This window comes from Centroberyx gerrardi, chromosome 17 (assembly GCF_048128805.1).
Source record: "Centroberyx gerrardi isolate f3 chromosome 17, fCenGer3.hap1.cur.20231027, whole genome shotgun sequence".
Classification (NCBI taxonomy): domain Eukaryota; kingdom Metazoa; phylum Chordata; class Actinopteri; order Beryciformes; family Berycidae; genus Centroberyx; species Centroberyx gerrardi.
The window spans coordinates 16,477,979-16,495,855 of NC_136013.1; the positions used below are offsets into that span (position 1 = coordinate 16,477,979).

Here is a 17,877-nt window from a genome sequence, read left to right on the forward strand (position 1 = left end):
TATTTGTTGTTTTGTTTATCTTGAAGAGGGTTTTCATGTCCTCCCTTGGCAGGACGGAGGTGACCAGAGGTTAATGATGAGAAGCCAGAAACCAGACGATGGGAGTGTGTTTAGTCCTCTGAGCTTCAGTCCCTGGTGGTTGCCAATTCCAGATGTCTCAAACGTTCTCTTTGAGAAGTGTGGGTTCAGGAGTTTATCCACGGTCCGCTGGGTAATTGCACCAGCCAATCAGTGTGCGGGGATTGGCTTAGGTGGCCAGTGCTGGGACGTCAGTGTGTGAAGAGATGGAGGGAACCGTTTGGTCAATGTCTGGTAACTGTCTGAGAATGTCCTGTATTACCACTTTGAAGCAGTGCATCCTGGGTGACAAGGACAGAGAGAGAGAGAGAGAGAGAGAGAGAGAGAGAGAGAGAGAGGGAAAGAGAGAGAGAGAGAGAGAGAGTGCACAGAGAGAGCACATCAGATACAGTGAGGCAATGTAATACATTCTGGAACTTTTTACTTTTAGGGACTTTTCCCCTTAAGTGTCAGAAATGCTCAGTTGACTCTCAGTCGATACCAAAATCACTGAAGTGTAACCAGAAGTGATGATGAATTCAGTGGAATCTCAGTGGTTGGCATCTCTTCACATGCTGTATTGATTCAGATGTATTGCAGTATAGAAGCATTGACAAAGGTCTTTTTTTATTGTTTTTGTTTTATTACTTTTGGCTATTTAAATAACTAATGTACAACTGATGTCTATGTTAAATCTCTTTAAGGAGTCTCCCAGGGACTCAAACCATTTGGTAACAATAAAATCAAAAACACAATAAAGCTTTTCTGAGTGTTCTGCACTGATCATGAAGATTGAGCTTGGACTGGAAGTGGAGTGGAGAGGACATGAGGAGAAGAGAGGAGAGGAGAGGAGAGGAGAGGAGAGGAGAGGAGAGGAGAGGAGAGGAGAGGAGAGGAGAGGACGTGAGGAGAGGAGAGGAGAGGAGAGGACATGAGGAGAGGAGAGGAGAGGACGTGAGGAGAGGAGAGGAGAGGAGAGGAGAGGACATGAGGAGAGGAGAGGAGAGGAAAGGAGAGGAGAGGAGAGGAGAGGACATGAGGAGAGGAGAGGAGAGGAGCCAATCTACGACTTTGTTTATTGCCATCCAAACTTGGCTCCGCCAGCCGGCCCTGTAGCTCATGCAATTGTTTGAGATGAGCTGGCAGCCTGCCAAGCCTGGAGTAAATCAGCACTGTCAGTCAGCAACAACAGCCAGCAAGAGAGGGGGGGAGGAGGAGGGGGAGGAGAGCATGCATGCAAGAAGGGGGTTGGAAAAGTGTGCATGTGTGCATTTGTGTATGTGACAGACATACAGAGAGAGAGAGAGAGGGAGTGCAGAAAAACAGAGGCAATAAGTGAGAGAAAAGGAGGGAAAGAGTACAAGTGGGAGGTGGGGGATGGGAGGTGAGTGAAAGACAGCAAAAAAAGTTAGAGAGAGAGAGACAGAGAGAGAGAGAGAGAGAGAGAGAGAGGAGGGAGGACCTGGTGCTCTGTTGTGAAACATGAGCTCGGAAAAACTGCTCCGAGTTTAACACTCTCCCCGATGTTTTTGCAGTTGTTACTGTTCAGAGGAGGTCCATTGCGTGAGCAGACGCACGCACTGAAACCTACACACACACACACACACACACACACAAAACTCTCCCAGAGCCCCACCCCTGGTGCGCGGGTTGTTTTTCTCCCTCGGCCTCATCCCTCTCTCCACACTCCTGTTATCAAGGTGAGGTGTGCTAACAAGACAGGCTGCCTGACGTCTCTGGCGCCCTGCCAGCCGGCTTGGTAGAAAACCAACGCACCCACTGAACTGGCCCGGTTGTAGCCAGGAGGCCTTTTATCCGGCCCTTTATCTGCCGGCTGCCTGCCTTTGCGAAGACGCTCGCTGTCTCTCTGCGAGGAGCCGGTGTGGAAACTGGGCATGAGGCGAGCTCTTCTCTCATTACTGCACACCTCGGGCCGTGCCAGCGCACAGGGCTCCGACTCATGTGTCCTGAGGAAACCACAGCGACTGCTTATTTTCATCTTGCTACAGGAACCCTTTTCCTGCCAATTAGTTCCCAACAATGACCCGGCTTGTTTATGTACTGTCTATTGAGTGACATCCCCCATCATAATTAAGGCTGGGCTTGTGTCTCTCCCAGCTACGTGCCGGCGCATGGATTTTTCACACATGGGGAGAAACAGTTGCCCCATCGTGCGGAGGCTTACGGGGTATATCTTTTAATTGGGGGTCCAAATGGCGGTGGATAAGTATGAAGATTTTGAAGAGTGACAAAGTTGGGAAAATGTAGTGGGGAGAACAATAGCCAGCAGGAGACAGAGAAGGCAAGTTCAGCAGGTTCATGTGCTGTGCTTGGAGGATTTTAAATCCCTCCCCTTGACCGCAGGATACTGCTAGTGTTTGTGAGTCAGAGATTTCTGTGTGTGTGTGTGTGTGTGTGTGTGTGTGTGTGTGTGTGTGTGTGTGTCACAGCTGTGAGGCTGGGAGTGACTGCCGCTCAACAAAGCACTGAGCTCTGCTGGGTTGCTCTTGGTAAACAAAGGGAACTCACAGTGCTGTATGGTGATTGCCCAACCTCTCCTAAACAGAGAAAGTAAAGAAAAGAGCTGGTCAAGCACGGAGGATTAAAGGAGAAGTTGGAAACAGTGTGTAACCGGGGAGTGAGAGAGTTTTTAAAAGTAAGAAAGCGACCCTATCGTCGCTGTCCCAGCTGCAATAGCAATACACCGGGGCTGTTTATTTGATAATCAGCTACCAAGTATTAACAGATCGATTTGTGTGTGTGTGCTCTCCTCCCAGCTGTGATAGGGTGGAGGGACGGTCTTTGCCAGAAGAGGTCAGCTGTGTTCGGGGACAGCGGAGGGAGGGAGGGGAGGGGGGGGTTGGGGCGGTTGGTTGGTTTGGTTGCTGAGTTGCTGCGCCCAAGGCATGCCCAGCTGAACCTCAGCCCCTCTCCCCTGCACAGCTACATGCAGCTCTGTTGGCTTAGCCGCTTATTCCCATGACAACTGACCGCCAGAGGACCAGATGTGAGCGAAGAAGGGAGGGGGGGAAAAAGGAGGGAAAGTGTTCAAATACAGCTAAGACTAAGACTTGCCTTGACTAAGACTAGTATGAGTTGGTTGCTGGGTTAGTTTTGGTGTCAACTCCTTGCTACTCAAGCACTTTCATATCTACTTCTCAAATGCATATATTACTCATCGAAGCTTACAACTGAGTAATATCCCCAAAGCAGTGCAGTGTTTTTCATTTGAGACAGAGCCAAGGCAATTAACCACCCAAACAATGACAAAGTACACAATGGTATCTGAAAGGTAATTTTGAACAAAGGAAAAAAACACTGCTGTAATCATGAGGTTGGTTTAATAAGTTTTTCTGCACAACCGCCTCTTGCCTTACCATGAGTTTCATCCGGAATGCGATGGTCTGACCACAGTGTTTTGGTGGTGTCAGTATCATGGGGCGGGGAGCTGTTGGTGAAGTCGGGGGTGGTGCTGGCGGTGGCTGCGGTGCTGGCGGCTCGCAGCTATCATCTTCATTGTTCAGCTTAGCGATAGACTTTTCGGTTGAAACACGTCTTTTATGCATACGACGGTACCATCAACAAGCACAAAAAGTTTTTGTTTTTTTTCATGAACATCCACAATAACAACCATGAAACAGCAACATCAACAAGCGGCACTGCCTTCGGGAAGGTTTTTGCATAAACATGGAGCCCATCCAAAAAGTTTCATGTCTCTCCCATTTGGATAGGAACCGCTGAGCTATGTAGCACATTGCTTCCAGTTGCGGACGTACTGCTGGATTTACCTCAGAACAGTTAAACAAGCTTCGTCATTGCATGTAACAAAAGCTGAAAACAATTCATATAATGAATTATTTCTGTGCACCCCTCTCTTAGCCGTGTGCTTTTGTGAGAGAAATTACCACTGTGAAGGCTAATTAATGTCACTGCAGACACATTAAAATGAGCTGTAGTAACTCTGTGTTCCTCTCCTCAAAACATGCCTGCATTAAATTATAGCTTAATGAAAAGAGTGAGCTCACAGGTGATAATTTAGTAATTGCCTGTGTGTGCCAGAGTGAGGAGATACTTGAAGTGGTTCTTAGGGCTTTTGGGGGATGGGAGGTGGGAGGGGAGTGGGGGTGGGGTTGGGTGGGTGGGGGGGGGGGTAGTGCTGCGGCTGGTAGTGCAGAGGCAGAGCAGGTGCTGAGGTGCCTGTCAAAGCTAATTCCCTGTTATTCTCTCTCTCTCACAGCTACTTTATTCACTTTGTCACACCATGCAGAAGCAGGGCATGAGTCAGATGCCCTAAAACTGATCAGATCAAGTGATTGGATGGATGAAGCTGTGGTTGAACTTGTTGTACTCTTTGGTTTAACTCACAGCACAAAGTCTTCCTCAGTCTCCTCTCGGGAGCTGCTGAACTCCTGCCTGAGATCCGGGCAAGGAGGAGTTAACAACGTAGGCTGCAGTGTTTTGATTGGCTTTGCAGACATAAACAAGAGCTGCACTTGTGAGCGACCCCTGGGCCTGACCCCAGAGATAGACGCTTCTCTAATGGGTGTCTCTTTCAGCAGGCGGCCAGGCCGGGGGAACAGAGGAGCCATTGTTCGGGCCGGGGAAAGCCAAGGCTCTCCCCATTAAAGTGCTGAGCCAAGTGGAGAGGACCATAGGAGCCACAGGGCCAAGGAAGCCAGGAGGTAAACAGCCAGAGACTGGGGACATCTTTGGCACACAGCTGTGCTATACCTCCCACACATTTAAGGTTAAAATTTTGGATAATATATGTTAGACTCTCTCAAAAGAAAGCAAAACATCTGCACGGATGACACGTAGTCACATCATCTTTATGTTTTTTGACAGTTGTATAAATATCACTGTTAATTAGCTTCTATTAAGGCTTGACATTCCTATACTTACAATACCTAAGCCACAGGATTAGGACTGGAACACTGAACAGTTGCGTATGCTTCACCGACCCCGACTGGGATGGGAGCTGTTGTTCTGTTTCGACCACATCCTCTGAAAACACGCTCATTGTGTGCGTGTGTTTGTGTCGGGGGGCCGCAGGCGAGGGAGTTCTCCTGCTGCAAGTGGCCAAACAGGTGAGTCAGGTGTCAGTGAAGCGTGAAACCATACCTGGCATGTATAACAATAGAAGCGCCACGCGTCAGCCCTGGGGGAGGCGACTTTAGACACCGCACAGCTTTGACTTGTCTGGTCTATTGAAGAAAACAGCAACAGAATCCAGGGTGAGCTGTTATCGGCTTCACAAGAACATAAGCACGTATGTTGCGAAGATATTGCTATACATCCTGCATACCGCTGAATACAAAACTTGCAGACCCTGTAAGAATAATACACCGGTATCCACCACACAGACCAGTAATACACACTGAACTTTCATGTTTATATCTGCCAGGCGTAATCAATCATTCCCATGCCCCGAGAGCATCCGTGCTACACTGTAACTAATCTGCAGGCTCAGCAGCGCCGGCCTTGACCTTTCAGGAAGTGACAGAAACACAGAGTGAGGTAACTCGTCTCATTTGCTCTATACATGGGCATTTCCCTCAGTGAGCCTATGGGACACAGGTCAAGTATTCCAGTTGTCATGCTACACTTGCTTGTATGTGTTCTTGTGTGTGTGTAGGTGTGTGTGTGTGTGTGTGTGTGTAGTGCAGACAGCACGTTATTAGAGAGGTCTGAAAGCCCCGTTGCTCCCACTAAATTAATGACCCAACAGCAGGAGGGATGTGATGGGCACAGTTTCTGCCAAACGCCTGGCCAGCTTCAAATGCCTGGCTAGCCTCAGACACTTGGCTAATCCATCAGTGGCTTACTTTCACAATACAGAACTCCTTAAAATAAAAGCTCAATCTCAGAGGAGTGGGAGCAGAGCATTAAGAGAGAATTAATTCTGCTTCTGCAGCATTTTGCCTGAGAGCAAGTGCACCACATTAATAATGTTTTCTACTTGGTTGAGCAAAGACATAAGAGGAAAAGAGGAGAGAAACAGAAAAGTTTTGAACACCTTCAATAAAATTTTATTGAAAAAGTACCAATAAACAACAAGAAATCCAGAAAAAAAGATTTGTAGAGCAAAGCTCCTTATGTACAGCATATTGCACTACATAACAAATTGTCTTTACTTCCATATTATATCAACAACAAAAAAATATAAACACAAAATGAGTGCACAGTACAGTCTCGAAAACACACAGTCAATGTTTACACAAATGCTACATTTTCGCTGGGTCTCAATTCTTGTTGGTATACAGAGAGTGTGTGATAATCAAGACTTTGTTGAAACTGAGCAGTTAAAGGCATTTTCCAGGGTTTCAGTAATACACGTACAGTTCATCTGTTCGGTAAAGAAGGGCAGTTATTTCATAGCCATGATCTAAGCTCTTGAGCCAAATTAACCACAACACTGAAACATTTTGGTTTGCTTTGTTTTGTTTATACACCACAATGAGATGTGCAAGGAATGTTGCAAGTTCATTTTTATACAAAAAAAAAGCCCTTGATCTCATTGGACTTCAAAGGATCCAACTCGTATTAAAAATGATTTTACAAGCATGAACTGTCCTTATAAAAACAGACCCTTTTCCATAAGAAAATACATTTTAAAAAGTTAAGAAAGACCATGAGCAAGAAATGTTCTCATAAAAAAACAAAAAACAAACATCAAAATCAAAACCTTCCTCAAAACTTCAAATTTATATAAAGTGGACTACAAAATTCAAGACACTGACGGTTTCCATAAAATACATATCCCACTCTAGGGTTTCTCTACACTCGCACATAATGTGGTGCAGCTTGGGAACCTCATCTAACAAATTATACAGGGCAGCATGGTGGCTTGTTTCCCTTTACAATAAATCAAACAGGCCATCATTCATGGCCTACCTGGTCAATGCACAGATAAATGGCTGACGCATGGCCAGATTAGTCCGTGACAGACCTCAGAGAGAACAATCCAGAGTATATACTATACAATAACACACAATAGATAAGGGACCCATGGGATCTACAGAAACAAAGTACTTTCCAGTGCATGTTGATTACAAAATGATGATCAAGATTAAGGAAATGAACACATAAACCAATGCCCTGTGACTTGAGGATGAGTATATGAAGGTATCTATTTTTGCAGTTCTTTTGAAACATTTCTGACATCACCTGTATCATTACAGTTTCCTACATGCTATAGGATGCTGACCTGATGTTGCTGAAATGGCTGATGTGAGTCATTAAATGTAAGGGCAAAGTCATACCCGTTCTACAGTTAAACCTCAAAACCGCACCCAAGCAACTGCTTTTCTAAACCACATACTGTGAATCTACCCATGACTGGTGAATTGGGTGGTGGATGATGTAGAAAAATGCCTGAATTGGTTGGGCCCATCCCTGGAAAAAAAAAAAAAAACCTTAAGGAATACCAGGCACAATGCAGGGGCAGGCCTCGCTCTGCACAGAGTCAAACAAATGAACCACATACAAATCTAAGACCAAAAGAAAAAGGGGAAATAAGAAGTAATTGCACACACAAGTGTATACAGTAGAAATGGGCAAATATACAAAAAAATAAATAAGAGGAAAAAAAATAAATTACAAAGGAAATGAACAATACCCAAGCAATGAAGGAGCAGCACACATGGAGGACTGAGGAGGAGACGCGGCGAGAGCCCATGGTGGGACGGGGAGCTACGGGGACTGGCTCAGCGTTCAGGATCCGCAGGAAACTATAACCACGACCACATTCAGTGCACCTCACATGCCTCCTACTACATGCTCAGTAGCCCCTGTCACCACCACAGGCAGCAAGTCGGCCCCCGACTCGTCAGTCAAACTGTACCTTGGTGTGTGTGCTGACGTTTTGGCCTAGAGGAATTTGAACTGAATTGAAAATGGGAAACTTGACAATACCTCCAAGAGGTTTGATCATAAATAAACGGGTGAAAACACTGCTCTTCCTCTTACCGTGTAACAGATTCTCAAGGTTACCAGTAGCCTACAAAGTCTGTCCCTGAGACATCTTGAGGGTGTATTTTTTAATAAGAGAAAACCCTAATTATGCAGTGATTAACATGACACATGGTAAGGACCAGGTAATTACAGCCCCCAGATGTGTACTGCTCCTTGGGTCCAAAAGTTAGCCTAGGTTCAGCAATGGAAAGTACAACAAACAGCATCTTCAACAGTGTCTTCACACATATTCATATTTCAACAATAATTACAGTCATTTTCACTGTGATTTTTGTTTCAATTCAGAGACTGGTTGTCTACTGATTCAGTGGTGATATATCAAAAAGGTCCCACTTCAGGATCTGAGCACCAAAAACAATACATGATCACCCAACAGAATATAAAATGGTGCAAAACCCCATAAAAGTATCCTGAGAGGAGGAGATTCTGTTTCACAGATTGGTTATGCTGTATTGGTTTGGTGTTCAGAATACACATGGGCAGCGAAAAGCACACCAGATAAGAGGACTTAGAAACACTGACATTTCAATCGAGGCACGCGGCTCTACTGTGAATGTTAACCCTTCGCAGCCGGTAACACTGGTGCATAGACTTTCTGGAATCCGTACTAGTCTGTGTTCAGTCAGGTCTCAATGTGGATGATTTGTCTTGGACATGTGAATGAAAACATCTGAAATCATGCAGCGAGGAAATAAAACACAACTGAAAACCTTCATACAAGACAGAGGTTGGCTTGGTAACACAATCTGAACTCTTGAAGGGTGTATTCTAGTGCAAAAACAGTGGATCCACAGCTCCACTTCAAGGGCATGGAGGTCTGAAAAGAATCAAATGAAAAGCACACATCTAAAATACTGGGGGACACTTTGTATTGAAGAGTGAAATTAGGAACAAGATCAAATTGAAGGGAGACGGATATCTGGTGTTCTGACTGAAATGTAAATAAAAAAACCTCATGGTAGACTTTTGTTTTTGCGGCCTTATGGGCTAATGAATACTTAACGTTGTTCCCAATATTTTCAATGACACTTGGGGACCATGTTCAAACTCAACACCATGAAAGAGAATGGAGTAAGAAAACACATAGCAAAAAAAAAAAGAAAAGATATATACTCCATTGAGGAGTTGAAGTTGAGGTGCAAAATGCTTTGTTCTGAGAAACTGCCTCTTTGGAAATAAGTAAATCATCAAGTTGACTGGTTACCTGGGAAACTTCAGGAAAGAAAACCCTGAACCACATTTCTTTTCCTTTCAAGTCCTATCCACCTCCTCTTGCCTATACAATTTGCTCAACACTCATTCTGTTGTGGCAGGAGATATCGAATAAGGCATTCCCAGGGTCTATGGAGGTCATTCCAGATGGATACATGTTGAAGTGCAAACAAATTCAACAAGAACAATGTACTGTACAAAACTACTACACCACACATTTACCAAAATATGAACATTGTCCTGTAGAGGAATCTCGGAAACAACATGGCATCTTCTTGGAAAGAACAAAAACACGACCTTGTAAAAAAGTTGGTTGTCTCCGTCCCGCGGTGACCTATTCGCTCTCCTTTCTTTCTTCCCGTCCCCCCCCCCAAACAGACCCGTGTTCGATTTGACAGTGCCATTAGGAGTCCAGTTCCTCAGAGAGATGGAGAAAAGGGGTGTGAGGGGGGGGTACGGCCCTCTCACCTCCGTCCCGCTCCACCTCCTCCAGCGATGGCCCCCCTGTCAAACAGAAGGCTGAGCAGAGCCGAGGCCAGACGCCACCACAACGGCCCCTGGTTCCTTTGGTTTCGATGATACTGCAAAAGAAAAAGAAGAAACATATGGAAGTTAGCGTAGCACGTGACCATGTGGACAGCCGCCGCACTGAAACTCAATCACAAAAGGTGCTGGAACTAGTCATTATTTGGGGTATTCAGTGTGAGCTTTAGGGTTTATGTTGGCTGCCATACGTGCTGATTGACACTGAGCAGAGTGAAAAGGGTCAACTGGGAAGAGGGTAAGTCAAAACCAGACACTGGAACGACATTGATATTTTCACAACAGTCTGCTTCTGTCCCCAACAATACTCATTAGAGACCTCTCTTTGCGTGCGGGATCCCTACACACTCTGGGGTCCGCAACTGACATTCCGGGCCATAAACACATTCATCATATGGTCATACTCTTTCTAATCTTTCTGGCAGAGACCAGCAGCAGCGGCTCAGGAGGAGTCTCCTTTCTTTCTCTGGTTTGCGAGCCAATTGGATTGTGTGCGATTAGAGGGATAATGCTATCTCTACCATTGAGAAGGGGAGATAAGATAATTGCACCAAATGGGATTAGGGGGCTCTTGACGAGAGGCGGGGAGCCTCTGGAAACACATATTTGCACGAGAGTGGTACAGTAGCTCGGCTCTGCACACCATCCACAGACGAAAGGCAGGCTCCACCACGCCTGATAACGCTGTAGCTATTTTCAGACGTGGGCCATAAACTAAAGACGAGCAACAAGACTTGAGATTAGTTTTTCATGACAACGCACAAAAGTACACCACTTCTTCTTGGCAACATTCTGCGATTGTTTAGGAAAGCCTGAATATCTGACAGCACAGATTAGATATGCAATATTTACATGACTGTTAAGGTGGTGTCCAAACATTGACCTATTTACCAGCCAAGAGCTGCCACTGTGATAAGCCTCTGGATTTCTATACTCCAGCCAAAGTGCAGTGAGTATTGCAGAGTGTTGCATAAGCTTTGCCAGGTTCCAACCAGTATGTGCGTATCTCACTCACCAGCTTTTTGTTCAAAAGAAAAATGGAGAGGGAAAAAAAAAAAATCAAGAAGTGCCAGCGGGTATTTGAGAGGACTACTGAGAATCTTGATAAAACCAGTTTTCTGTTGTACCCTATATCTAAACCTCGCCTGGGGATATTTTGATAAGAACATAATAATAACATAAATGCCTGCTTCATAAACATAGGCAACATAATATACAGCACAGATTGGATGAGTTCACCAAAATACATCTGAGGCAATACTGTTGGCAGCCAGGATGGCTGTACTTCGTAAACACTGATATGCTCCAAGTCTTTAAAATTTAAAACCTAATTACATTAGAGACTACAATCAGTTCTATCTCTGTGATTACAGAAGAGGAGGGCAGCCATGTGTATGTGTAATTACATGTATATTTGTATGTCAGTATGTGTGAGACTCAATCTGGGCTGGACATTAGAAGTTCAACATTAGATGGTGAAAGCTGAAACAGTAACTTAGGGATTTACCACACTAACAAGCTTGTGTATTTGCTACAAGTGCAACACTAATCTCTAAACAGAGCCAGAAAGTTCTTGACAGTGACCTTTTTCCCTCGTCTATCACCCTGACAGAAAGACAGAGAGGGAAATGGAGAGGGAGAGCGAAAGAGAGGTGTGGGCAGCCCTGTCGCAACATGGTCATGAGTCACGCCACCAACTGTCAAAATGTGACTTGGGTTCTAAATTTAGCCTGCCATACGGAGCCGGAGTCTAGCCAGATGCAGCGTGTCGTCACTCTGACACTAGGCTGATGTGCTTTATCAGTGTCCCATGCGGGCTGTCTGTCAGACCAGCTGCTCAGAAGCTCTGCCTTATCTCCTGAGCAAACAGGCCCGCTCCAGTGGCCAGAAACTCTAAGTTAGTCACATCAGGGAGGGGACAAGGAGAGTAAGGAGTAAAACAAAGAACTGCGATATTAGATAATAGAGAAAAGCACAAACGGACATCACCTCAACAATAATCTCTCCCCGACCAATGCATGAAAAACAAATATCCACAGCCGGCCTCACGTTTTTATTTCCAGTGCAGCTCCACTCCTCCCCCTTCCACAAGTGCTGAAAGGAGAGAGTGCCGTGCCCTCAATGGAACAGTGCAAAGATAAAGCCACAAACGCTGCATGCGTGCAGGCGCACACACAGACACAGACACAGACACACACACACACGCAGGCGATATTCAACCCTGCTTTCAACACCTCCTATCGAAAGCACCAGGAGTCGTCTCTCTTAAAAAAACATGGGGATGAAACCTAACTCTGCTCCTTGCCCTGTGCAGACCGGAGCAGTCTTCCTGCCATTGTGACTGTCATTATTGCTGTGTCTCAAATGGCAGGCCGGCTAATGTCAGCCTTCCTCTGGGGACCTCAGCGTCCCCTCCAGCCCTCAGACTGGGGAGCAATTTATCTGTCAGCATCCACCAGCACTCCTCCGCTACCTAATCCCTCCTCTTGCCAGGGGCCACAGGCTCCCATGGAGAACACTCACAGCCACATTGCTCCCGAGCCCGTCGACAAGATGGCTGTCAAAGGATGGCTTAGGGACAAGTGTCTGCACTGCGTGATAGCAATCATCTATTGACAGGAGGAGACAGAAATGAAGACTGACAAACAGTAACACATTATTGAGCGAGAGTTGTTGTAGTGACTGCCGGAGCGTGTGATAGTGAGAAGTGAGAGACAGTGAAAAGCAGAAAAACAAGTATGGGTGTATTCATGCATGAGCACGAACACACGCACGTACAAACACACACACAGGGCTGCCAAGTTATCCAGCCGCAGCTCGAGGTGGACTACCTACCTCACTGTTGAAGACTTAATTGCACAACCATACCACAGAGCCAGAAATAGCTGTTATAGAGGCGGCAGTGGAATCACGCATCCAAAACCGCACATCACTGTTTGGGTTTGTCCAAACATCACTCAGCAGCAGCCAGTCACACAGACACTGAACCTCAGACAAGGACTCGACACAACAGACCTCACTGAGCTCTGTGGGGCAGAACTGTAGTTATGCTCAACATGGATGACAAGAGTCATCAGTTGCTTAGAGCACAAAATAAACAAAGTATTGGTCTCTATGTAAGATATTACATACATATTACAAATACCACGACTTCTAACCAGTTTGTAAAACGCACAAATACAATTCTCAGGCCTTTGCTCATTAGCCATTCAGTATGACATATCACAATGTGTGTGTATGTCCTATCAGTTGTAGCTTCAGGATATGACTTCACAAGGTCGTTCTCAGTCTGACTGTCATTTCTGGTGTTTACTCAGCCAGTAAGGGAGCGCGAGCCACTTCCTCATCCCCTGGCCCAGGCCTGCCTTCGCTGTGCGTCAGTGGATCCCAGCCGCAGATAGGGCTGTAACCCTCCTGTCTGTCCGTCTGGTTGTCTGTGTGTGTCCGACAGTGTCATGATACATGAGTCATGCTGAGCTGCAGAGGTATAAATAGCCTCAGGTTGATGAGTGCATGACAAAATCAGAAACTGAATCTCGCACCCCAGAAAAAAAGACAAGAAGTATGTTCGACCTATGGTTAAAAAAAAAGAATTGTATCAAGCGCCATTATAACATGCCGGGTAAGGGAGGGTCCAATCTCCTGAGAGTGGAGGTTTTGAGACAACTGAAGATGGTCTTTACTCGATCATTTAAAGGGTTCATTTCCAAACCTCCTCGTCTCATTTACTTGCCTATACCATCATTATGGATACCCCCCTCTACCAGTGGCTGCAGAGGCCTTTTATTTGGGCGTCTCCTGTGGCTGGTCCTTGCCCAGGGAAGGGGCTGACTGGAGACTCCCTGGAACCACAGCTGTTCCCCTCGGGGCTCACGCGCCAAGCTTCGGGTTACAACATGTTTACCTACTCCCGCCACTTCTGCTTTTTTTCTGGGCATAGTAGTGTGTGTGGATGTGGACGTGTGTGCTTGCACGTGTGTGTGCGTGAATGTATGTGTGGTGATTTGGGTGAGACACTGTCTGTTTTTCTTCTGTTCGACTGTTAACCCCTTGTGCAACATGAGACACTCACAAAGAGAAACTCTCAAAGGTCTATATTTGTGTTGGTGCAGCCAACGCAACAACTGCATCTCACCGTTTTTTACACCCACATAGATGCAGTGTTATGCAGCGCAGTGACTCAGTGGACAGTGTCACCCTGACCACAGTGCTTGTGTGGTGTGTGAGGCAGGGCGTCCCCCATGCTCCTTGCCTCGACAACACACGGAGGAAACAGGAGAAGACAGAGAGAAAGAGAGAGGCAGAGAGAAATAAACAGGAAGAGGAGGCAGGGGGAGGGCTTGGTGGTGGTGGGTGGGGGAAGGGCTGTCCTGGTTCAGCTATGTCTTTGGCTTGAGGGAAAGGGGGGTAGACACTGGGCTAAAGTACTGTATGCACACAGCCTGTCCGAAATAAATTTGGGACAAACACAATAAGAGAGCAAACTTGACCCAATAGGAATCTTCTTCAGGTCAAAATGGGATCAAAACATCAATACAAAGGTATATGGAAGGAGCTAATGTGCAGGCTTTACTCTTTTCTACTTTGACTTACTAAACCGGGCCTTGATGTGTGTATGACCATCAGTCAATCTCAAACTGACACACACACACACACACACACACACACACACAGTGCATATGTTGAGTTGGTTCAGTCAGCAGGGTCTGTCTATTCCCCCTCACCAGTTGTAGGTGTTCCCGGTGGAATTGGTCCCCTATCAGTTGCAGTTTCTGTCCGATGCGGGCCTCCACGCTGCGCGCCACAGGTTGCTGCCGGTGACGCTGCTCCATCCCGTTTTGCTCCTCTTCCCTTTCTTGCCGCCTCGCCTCCTGGTCCCCCGCAAGCTCAAAGTGTGCCGGGAAGTGCAATCGAAAACCTGCGTTGCCTGTTGAGCGTCAAGGCCAATAGTAATTATTTTGTGAATAACACAAGTGTTCAGTATGAAACTGCCAGTGTGGTCAGCGTTTGTGAATATAGCAGTAATACCTGAGAGGGTGTTCTTTACTGCGATTATGCATATGATGATGCAATAGGTACAAGGTGCAGCCAAGTACTGTTGAATGTGATCAGATTGCTTGGCTGAAACTCCTTGTTGTATAAAACACCACTTTCAAACAATTTAAGTCATTTCGGTTTGTGTGGCAGATTTGATGTCAGTCAGTTGCTATGGAGCTTGTTTGGAATGGTTACTTGTATATGGCGCCACTGTAACTTTACTGTCACTGATAGTCAGTTCTCTCGTCTCTGTCTAGTCAGTGCTTACTCAGGTGAGCACCGCTGTCACGTCACGTCCACTGAGTCACAATGCCAGTCTGGCGCCTTTTGAATAGCAAAGCAGCTGGGTACACTCCATGCGGACCATAAAAGCCACCGTGATCACGACTATCTGGCGCCAGGGGTGAGAACAGCACCGCTACATTGTTAACAATTTCTCACACTAGCTCTCACATTATGCTGTCATACTTCTGCTTTATAACACTGATTATCACGCTCAAGGCAATGCTCCTTTTTCCATGTGTACTAAAGTATGATTCCAGCCTCACCGTAGAAGAGTGGTCTGGGCTCCTCTGCGACTCCACAGGGCAGCATGCCGTTGGCCAATGCCAGGGCCGGACCGGGTGTCTGTGTGGCCCGGTCTTCGCACTTTATCTCCCTGAATGTGGTGCGCCAGCAGTGGGGGTCTGGCTCAAACACATCATCCTCCTCATCGTCCATACGGGGGCGTTATAAGACGAGCAGCCTTAAGAGTGAAAGGAGAGAGAGAGAGAAAGGTTGTTATTACAGTTGAGTATAGAGATGTGTGCCTTAATCAACATTTGTCTTCCTATGAATGCAGAGCTCAAAGTAGGGATCCAGAGTTTCCTTCGATATATGGTTAATGATGGCGACCTTGGAAAAGTCTGTATTACACCTAATGAGATGACCTCAGCCAGCACATTCTTTACATGGTCAATCCTCTAAACATTCATTATCATTAAAGACACCCTTTCTGGTTTATAATGAGCGCCCTTGAATCAATAAAACCACAGTGGACAAGTTGGGGAAGAGAAAATGAGCTAAAGGCCTGCCTCCATTTGCGGCAAAGAGCTCAGTACTTATTTAGACAAATGGCTCTGCTCATCTCAGTGATGAAACCACACAATTCACTGTGGTTAGGAGCTAAATTTACCTAAATGGGGGTTTGGCGGACTAGGTTAAGTGAGAGGTAGAGTCTCCCTTCTCTATGCTAGCCAGCCCTGTGGCCAAGAGTCTGGCTTCTTTACACTGTCCCATGATTGGCAACTTATCATCCCAATAGAGAGTACCTTTTCTGCAAATTATATCAAGCACTGTTACAGGCATTGCACATCTACATGAAATTTATAGAATTGATGCCAGGAATAATGAAAATGCACGTTTAGCCTACAATTCACCAAAGCAACTCTAGAGCACTGTGGCAACAGTCTCAAGAAGCACTTGGGAATCTCTCCAGTGTCAACGATGCACTGCACTCAACCTTGAATCATACAGTGGGTCAAAGAGTTATCAAAATACGGCTGAAATTCAAGTTGCCTCACCAACTCACCCCCAATTCACCATCGAGTTGTAATACAGGGTTAGGCTACTACCACACTTCCAAATGAGGGTCCACAGCAAAAGGGTAATGACAGCCTTTGAGGAAAATCCTAAGCCACTCTCCCTACCATGGGTCTGTCAGCCTGCCAGCCTCTGAGAAGGAGTTTTCATTTCTTCACCCAACATAAGCAGATTGGCCTGTCTCTAGTGTGCCCAGACCTCACGATATACTGTGTGCGTTCACAATAAACCCTGTGTGTAAAACCACTTAATGCTTTGTTTTGACAAACACAGAGCAAGAACATGGAAGATTCAGGGAAAAAAAGAGGCACACAACTTCCAGATATCCTGGGTTGCTTTCTGTTACTACTGCTCTACTCTCCAGGCGCTCAGCTGTCTCTCTGTGTCAGACAGTGGCTCCCCCTGCTGCATATAGTAATGCTAACAAAAGAGAGAGAGGGAGAGGGAGAGGGAGAGAGAGAGAGAGAGAGAGAGAGAGAGAGAGAGAGGAGGGGAGGGGAGGGGAGGGGGGTGGCAAGGCAGCTGTATTATTGACACAGTTTTCATCCAACAGCACCAAGAGCCTCACATCACACCATTTCCACCTAATGTAACATATGCATATAGCTACGTGACCTAAAATGACACTTGCTCCCTACCCAAAGCCTGATTTAATCTTGTGGTAATCTTAGCTCTGTCTATCCAGAAAGCTTGTTAATTATCCACAGGCTTTGCATATGAGAAAAAAACACGTTATTTCAAAAGGACTTAAAAGTATCAGACATGAAAAAAAGCAACTGTGTGTAGTGCCATGGGGCAATAAAACGACACCTTTTAAAAAGAATAAACAAAGTGGAATGGTATAAATAATTATATATAGAGGCAGCCAAAGAAAAACGAACGGTTATTAAAAAATTTTAAAGAAGACTTTAAACATGACACAGACCCACTTCACTTGCCGCAAACACTCAGCCTTGCGGTCTGGAGTCCATTCACCGACTGAGCCCAGTTCAACCGGGAAAGCCGGTATAATTCAAACCTCCGCTGTATGAATGACAGGCTAAGCTAAATTAAATATCATTTCTGTTGGACAGCTTTTATAACACAGTAAATAAAGGTGCATTACAGAGGTCGAGGCAACTTCGTGGCAGCTGTATCACCGACAACAATCACAGGTTGTTTGTTGCTTCCTAAGGACAGGAACGTTACTTAACGTTACTCGCCCGTGCCGACTACTGCATATTGTAAGGATAATGAAATCTAACCGTATTTATTTAACAGTAGAAACTCACCACAGAGATGGTCTTCGATGTTATGGCTGTCTTGTACTCAAAAAAAGTATACCGAGCTCAAAATCCTGGCAAATCAAGCAGGTTTAGTCCGTATCACCTCTACGACAACTTCCATTCTGTGAGACAAATGGCAACAAGCTGATTTCATTTCGCAGACGTCAGCTACAAACTGACTCCGCCCCGCCGGGGCGTGGTGCAAAAA

General features: G+C 45.9%; 1 protein-coding gene across 1 annotated transcript; it reads right to left on the reverse strand.

The window, feature by feature from the left end:
* Nucleotides 1-6,743: 6,743 nt before the first annotated feature.
* bmf1 (BCL2 modifying factor 1) lies at nt 6,744-17,800 on the reverse strand. The gene is made up of 4 exons (XM_071899910.2): nt 17,676-17,800; nt 15,372-15,568; nt 14,511-14,713; nt 6,744-9,824 (listed from the first exon to the last, which is right to left on the reverse strand). The coding sequence occupies exons 2-4, from the start codon at nt 15,541-15,543 to the stop codon at nt 9,708-9,710; spliced, it is 492 nt and encodes a 163-aa protein (XP_071756011.1). The 5' UTR covers nt 15,544-15,568; nt 17,676-17,800; the 3' UTR covers nt 6,744-9,707.
* Nucleotides 17,801-17,877: the final 77 nt, after the last annotated feature.